The sequence below is a fragment of the Rhododendron vialii genome, chromosome 7a, assembly GCF_030253575.1.
Source record: "Rhododendron vialii isolate Sample 1 chromosome 7a, ASM3025357v1".
Classification (NCBI taxonomy): domain Eukaryota; kingdom Viridiplantae; phylum Streptophyta; class Magnoliopsida; order Ericales; family Ericaceae; genus Rhododendron; species Rhododendron vialii.
In genome coordinates, this window is record NC_080563.1 from 11,140,804 (window position 1) to 11,148,534 (window position 7,731).

At 38.1% G+C, this 7,731-nt stretch overlaps 1 protein-coding gene across 1 annotated transcript; it reads right to left on the reverse strand.

Moving 5' to 3' along the window:
• Positions 1 to 3,653: 3,653 nt before the first annotated feature.
• Positions 3,654 to 6,410, reverse strand: LOC131333393 (acetyl-CoA-benzylalcohol acetyltransferase-like). The gene is made up of 2 exons (XM_058367892.1): positions 4,527 to 6,410; positions 3,654 to 4,393 (listed from the first exon to the last, which is right to left on the reverse strand). The coding sequence occupies exons 1-2, from the start codon at positions 5,377 to 5,379 to the stop codon at positions 3,897 to 3,899; spliced, it is 1,350 nt and encodes a 449-aa protein (XP_058223875.1). The 5' UTR covers positions 5,380 to 6,410; the 3' UTR covers positions 3,654 to 3,896.
• Positions 6,411 to 7,731: the final 1,321 nt, after the last annotated feature.

Here is a 7,731-nt window from a genome sequence, read left to right on the forward strand (position 1 = left end):
TTTAGAAGGCACGACCATGTGCCCAACTTTTGCCATTTGGACTTGTCGAACTATAAAGGATTTGCATAATTTGGACGGCATTTTTCGAGCAATATCTACTAATATTATATGATTCATATACATTTTCTAATAATATGGCGATATGATTATTTTACGGATCTCAATAAAATAAAACTATTTTAACGATCAGACAAAAATATTCTAACAATCGAAACCGTTGATTTCGTTTTGCTAATTAATTAAATCATGGTCGTATAAAAAATTGCCTCTATCAGATTTAGAAAACTCCTTGATTGGGACACAATTTGTTTTTTTGAATAATAGTTATCGCCCGAATAATTGTGTAGCGATACCCGATCAAATTCATTCTTGGTATTGATGATGAAATCCATAATTTGTAAAAGATAGACGGTTCGAATCAAATAAATAAAAATAAATAAATACTCTGGTGGGAGTCGGGTCTTGCAATCTAATACTTTAATGCCTCGGAGTACATCAAATGTTGTTCGATCAAGCAGTTGTCGATATCCGATGATCTCCGATTTTGGTGACAATGATGAAATCAGTGAGACGTGAAAACCTAACGGTTCCAATCGACAACCGTAAAATTTTAGTTCATAATGACCTTTGAATTCTATATGTTAAATGTAATTGTTAGCACACTAAGTTTTTGTGCTGTACTTGAATGTACAGTAGTCATTCGACCGTAACACAATTACGCTGATCCAAACCGTTGCTTTTGTTTTTCTTGTTGATTATATCATTCTTGGAAAAATTTGTCTCGATCGGGTTTAGAAAGCTTCTTTATTGAGACACAATGTCACTAACAAAATGGATTTTTCTGTCCGATCAAGTGTGTAGCGAACCCGTCGATTAACTTCTTTTTTGGTAAGGTTGATTTACTCCATAATATGTTAAAGAGGGACGGTTCAGATCAAGGAAAAAGACTTAGGTGGGGTCGGGTATTGTAATCTAATACTTTAATACATTGGGATGCATCAAATGTGATTCGATCAGGCAATTGCCGATCATTTTCGATTTTGGTGATAGTGATGGAATTAGTAATGATTCAAATCAACCATTATTAAAATAGAATCGACTGATTAAGTTTAGAACTTATTCGTAGTGCACAATACAAGGACGCTTAATTATTGTGTAGAAAATCACAAGTGTACGCGGTTGCTTCGATTTAATATATATAATATCCTACGTTCAACCAAATTCTCTTGTGCATACTAGTGGCAAGTCGTTTGTACTACTTGTGCAAGGTTGCGTGTTCAAGCCTTGGGCATAGCATTTTCTTTTTTAATGTTTTTTCCCTGAAACTAAATATATTAGTTTTTTAAAAACGAGATCTATTCTTTAAACTATACTCTCACTTTTAGATTAGTGAGATTATAAAATCTTTTCATCTCAATTTTTTTATATAACTGAAATTAAAAAACTATAGTCCATAATATTTTATTACGCTTTTACAAAAAGTGAGACATTCTTAATTTGTGGACTATGATATGCCATAGGTTTTTTTTATTTGCTAAGTGTGGGGAGGGAAAAAACTCAGCGAAAACTAAAACTTTTTTTTTTCCTTTTATATTTGCCACGGGGACCGACCCGTTGCTTTTACTTGTTTAGATTGCCACGGCTCCTTTTTACCGTGGCAAATGAATATTTTTTCACTACTAATTGCAACAGGAATTTTAGCCGTAGCAAATATAGTACCCAATCAATTAAATTGACCTTTTGCGACCGTAAAACCACCGAAGCAAATGTTCTAGTTGCCAATAGCCTAGTTTCTTGTAGTGAGATCGTTTGGACTCTGTTTTCCTTTTGGATATGGGAACAACGTGAATATGAGAGATTTTATAGGAATGGAATATGGGAGATTTTATAGGAGTGATATATATCAGATTAACAGTTTTTAAAGGTAAGGGTATTTTGGTCCTGAACTAATTCCTTTTTTAATTGAATTGGACTTAAGGCCTCACCAAAACCTAATTAGTGGACTAGAGGGGTTATGAAATTTAGAAGTGAATTTAGTGGGTTACAAATATGCTATAGTGGACTTCCCAACAATTTTTTAAATTAAAAAATGGGGGGGATTTTGGCACAAGAGGATGCACTTGATTAATCCAAAAGAAGAAATTAGGCAGGAGGCTTGGGGGGGGGATTAAGGGATTGATCCGGCCAACGAACTATGCTAGCTCTTCTAGCAAAATGGTGGTGTTGACTAGGCCAGGCTTATAACACTTGGGTTGACATGCGTTGTATAATTCAAGATGGATGATTCACAATCAAGGTGTTCTCTACCTCTAGAGAGCTAGCTGCTACTGTGTTCTGGATATGGTTGGGGGATTTTTATTTGAAAATTGAGTATCCAAGGTTGTGTTGGCTGCATTCTTTTTTAACTTTAACTTTTTCCTTCGTTTTATGTAGTTTGTTCGTTTTTCCTAAATTATTGTTGAATTTGCGTGATATTTTTTAGATTAATTATTCATTTCGATGAGAGGAGTCTAAAAAGTATAAAATTACGACCGAAAGTAACAAAAAGTTCACTAAAGACGAACAAAGTATCAAACAACTGTTTTATCTATTTAAAATGCCGTCTTATTTGAATATTTTTAACACCAGTTCATATTTTTATACTTTTCCGATTCGTCTCCTCGAGACGAATGATTAATTTAAAAAATTACGACGAAAAACTAAATAAAAAGTTGCGAAAAATAAAAAAATATCCAAGTAAATTCCAGACTTATAGTTAAAAAGAACGCAGCCAAATTTGGACTCATCAAGACATGATACTTTCCCTTCCCCTTCCTCTCTGTGCATATTTATGCATCAGTCGGTTATAGTTTCAGTTTGTTGTGGTGCCTTTCATTGAATGTTTGGATGCAGCTATGCTTTTTGATCGATGTTGGTTGCAGCCGCTTGTGCTCCTTATCTTTTACCCTCGATGTATCCTTTTCGCTTTCTAAATGAAGTTATTTTTTTCCCGAGAAAAAAACATCTCAGCATATTTGTTTATTGTCCATTTTTCCTTTTGGCTTCTTAAGTTAAAGACTCGAAAATTCTTATTTTAATTTTTAAATAACTTCAGCTTAGATAAATGTTCACAACATATTGTTCGGTTTGATTATATAATTCGTGTGGCTTGGCTTGGCCTTCCCATGTCTGCCGAAATGCTGAATGAAAATGTCAAGGTAATTATATATGAAGGAAAATGGATGGCTTTTCCTAACTTATTGGATGATGTGTGTTCTCTTGAAAGCAAAACAATAATTTTTTCATTTTAGCAAAACCTATTTCGCAGGAGAGTATTTTTCGGTGGAAAAATTGAAGTTGTGGGTCTTACAACTTTCTTAGTAACGGAGCGCACAAAAAGTTGAAGTTAAAGTTGATTTTTTCATACTTTCCATGCAATTGAACATGGCCTTTGAAGCCCATTCTATTGTCGTAATCGTTAAAGTGGCCCAATTCCGTAGTCAGGCCCACGCCTAATTGCCTAGTTTTTATTCTCATGAATCCACCGGAAGCTAAAATGACAGTCCAAGACGTATTTTGATAAATAATACCCGCCAATGACATGTTGAAAACATTTGTTAATGCTGAAAATGTCATTGGTTATATTAATTATCAAAACACGTCAATGACCGTTATTTTCCCAAGCTATTTTTACATAGAAGCGGGTTAATTTTCCAACGTACGTGAAAAATGAAAATAAACATGTTTAGACAGTTCGAATCTCAGCGACCGAACATTTTTTTTTATTTTATATAACAAATTTGCTATCACGAAAAACTGGCAGAGTTGTCCGAATCTTCCCTTCTTCAATCGATCGTTGCGCAATGACTGATCCGAGCCGTGACGTGCACACGCGACGATAATGCTGCTGAGACTAGCTACCGAGTAATTTCTCCACAAGGAGAACATGAGGAAGAGTTCAACCCCCGAATGTCAGGATCCTTTACCAACTCGAGCATAAAAGTTTCGTCCAAGGACACCCAAGCTTCGACTCCCGTCCCACATTTGGTATCCATCAAAGCAACCATTTCCAATGGCACGCAAACGCTACTCACCGAACAAGGCTTCCCCCAACCGAAATCGGTCTCGTACAGAGGAAACCCGCACATGCTCGCGAAATGGTGCACGTCCACGTTCTCGTCCAGCGTAGATTTTCTCAACTGGTAGAGAAAATTCGCTACCGCCGAGAAAACTTGGTCGCCGCTGGAGAGTTCTGCGAAGGTTGAGAGAGAGCTCCGAATGGATTCCCGTACGAGGCCCAGCAAGTGATGACGATTTGGCACCGTAGTACTGTTCTGTTCCGGCGCAAATTCGATCGGAGTTGACATGTAAAAGTTCCCAGAAGGATTTTCAGGTGTGGATAGGGCTGTTCTACCTGTTGGGGATTTAGTTAGGCGCTGCCAAATATCCAGTAATGGGAATATATGTTTTGATAGATAAAACTAGATATGGATCAAGAAAATCAAGCAACATAATTTAAGTTTTGTAACTTGAAATTCCAATCATACCTCTCAAATTTACAGATAACGACATAACAGAGTTCCTCAACTTCCCTTCATTCCTCGCTCGAGCGGCCAAAATTAGAGCCTTCCACACGGCTGATATCACCACCTCCACCCTACTAGGTTTCCGTTCTCCGCCGGAACCACCAACTTCCGCCTTTAACTCTTCTATCTTTGCTGCATCAAACAAGAACACCCTAGTAACAACCTTAACGCCGATGCCGGGGCTGCTAAAGTTTGGTGGTGGAATATTGACAATCTCCCATGCAATATCTCTCGGTGGGAACAACGAGAAGAGATCAAAACACGGTCTGACCACTTCTCCGATCCCCAACCGACTTGCGGTGGCCCACGCTTGGATAAACATACTGCCGGTGAACCCATCGGCTATCACATGGGAAGCGTGCACACAAATGACCAGTCCACCACATTCAAAAACCGAGACTTGAATTGCTACCATGGGTGCAGTTGGTAAGAAAGCAAAGCCTACATCCCACGGCACAAAACAGTTCAACAACTCAAGTTTTTCAGGGCATAAAGAGAGGAACTTGTCGAGCGTGAGATTTACTTTGGCTCCGAAAAACTCCACCCCTTGATCGCTACAATCCACGATGAGGTCTTGTTTGATGAACCTCCCTGACTGAGGGTGGAACACGGTTAAGACATCTGATAAGGATTGTTGTAGCTTTTGTAGCTTTTCGTTGGAGGTGGAGATTCCATCGGATGGGTAGAAGAAAAGGAGGGGGACATGAGCCGGAGGAGCCAGTTGATCAAAGAATGACAGTTTGTGTGTTTTGAGATGGTTTGGAGTTGGAGTTGAGGGTTTTATGGATTTTCTGGACAAGATTTGGATCTCCATGGGTTAGGCTTTTTGGGTTGGAAATGGCACCAATGTTAGTATAGGATGTAAAAGTGCAGCAAGTCTCTTCTATATATATCCAGATTGAGAGCAATACGTGTAGGCTTTCTAAGTAAGTTGTAACAAACATTAGTGTGTTTCGGTGTGATAAATCTAAATGCACAACAAATGCTGAGGCACGTACGTTTTTTTGTTAGAAAAAAAACGGAACTTACTCCTTCCGTGCCTTATTTAGAGTTCAGTATTTCATTTTGGGCTGTCCCTTAATAAGTGTCCATTTTGAAAAGTTAGTGGGTAAAAGTTGGTGCATTGTCTATTTTGTTCCTAAAAGTATATTCCATTTTAAAAAGTTAGTGAGTAAAAGTGTAATGATGATAGGTAAGTATGGAAAGTGGAGGAAAAAGTTGATGTGAAATGTATAATGATGATGTCTTTTTAATTAGTTGGAGTTACAAAGCAAGACACTTAAAAAAAGACGGAGAGAGTACAAATTATGCGGCAATGGCAGTGCAGGAATTGTACTATACTCAATCAATTTTATGGGAAAAAGACAAACATGGTCTTATTGTTTCAGCAATGACAGAAATATACAAGTACAATGAAAAACCCTAAATCGCCTAGATTTATAAATATTTGCTATGTATGAATTCTTTAATAAATAAACCACCAATCAATCCAAATGCAGGAACGAAAAACAATCAAAAGATAACACCAGGATATACGTGGAAAACCCTAAACGGAAAAAAACCACGGGAAGGAATCAAGCACTACTAAACACGAGGTTACAAGAACTCTTACTATAAGTTTGAACTCCACAAACCTAAACCCGATCTTGCCGAATCCACGTATACCTCTCTGAATGCTTGACCGCCACTGCCTTGAATCCACAAGCCTTCCGTTCGCCTTCTGGAATCCACCGAAGGACTTTACTTAGAGATTGATTGATCGATGTTGTTGTAGAACAAAACCCCTCGAAGATGATCCTTTAGAACATATGTGATGATATACCTTCACTAGTCTTCGAGGTGCAGAAACCCTAGCCACCAAAAGAGATGGAATATGAAGAATACGATCTCAGCCTTTTTATCTCATGGCTACTATATAATATGACCTAATAGGTCGATATTTATAAGCAGACTTCAATAATGTTGTTTCCTTATTCCTTAATAATCAAATCAATTGATTGCACATCTCCAATTGATTTTCCCATGATTCAAGCTTTCCATATGTCCTTCCTGCCATTGAATATCAAATCCCTTGATTGCCGTAATAATCTTTCACTACAGCTTCCTAAAGACTCGAACACTCGATTACAAAATATCATTGATTTCCTTCCACTTTTCTAAACAGACACTTTAAAAATGAATAAATAAAATATATATACAACTCGATAATATGGGATACACGCCGATATGTAATTTGTCGTGAAATTACCAAATAAGAGTGACCACAAAATGTGGACCTTACATACAATATGTGGGCAGAATCAAGTTTCCAAGAATTGCAAATTCAACATATATTTGAAGTTCTACACCAACATGAGATTCGAATCAACACATTTTCCAATGCATTTTTAATCACATGATAACACGTCTGAATAATAGGATATGATCATCACGTAACTAAAAAATGTACTGAAATATAAAAATTTGCGAACTTCATTCGTTCCAACTTAGTACGTTGATACTTAGATATACTTCAGGGTTTCATTTATTAGTGAATCCGCAAACACAAATTGGTAGGGCTGATCTGGATCACCTTTTCCAATCGTCGCGCTCTAATAAGTCCGAACTGTAACGTGCACACGCGAAGGCAACTGTAACGTGCACACGCGAAGGCAACGCTGGCCCGAGACAAGCTATGAAATAATTTTCCCATCGGTAGAACATGAGGAAGTGGCCAACCCCGAAATGTCAGGATCCTTTTCAAATTCAAGCATTTGAGGTTCGTCCAAGCTGACCCAAGCTTCGATTCCGGTCCCGCACTTCGTATCCATCAAAGCGACAAATTCCACGGGCATACAAACGCAAGTCACCAAACAAGGCTTCCCCCAACCAAAATCAGAATCATAAAGAGGGAATCTGCACCTGCTTGTGACATGGTGCGCGTCCACTTCCTCGTCCCGTTTAGATTTTCTCGCTTGGTAGAGGAAATTCACTGCGGCCGAGGAAATTTCATCGCCGTCGGAGAGTTTTCCGAAGGTTGTGAGAGAGGTCATTATGGATTCCCTTACGAGGTGTACCAAGAGGTGATGTTCCGCCTCCGTGGTGTTCTGTTCTGGTTCGAATTTGATTGGAGTTTCCATGTAAAAGTTTCCGCCAAGATTCTCTGACATGGGTAGGGCTGTTCTAC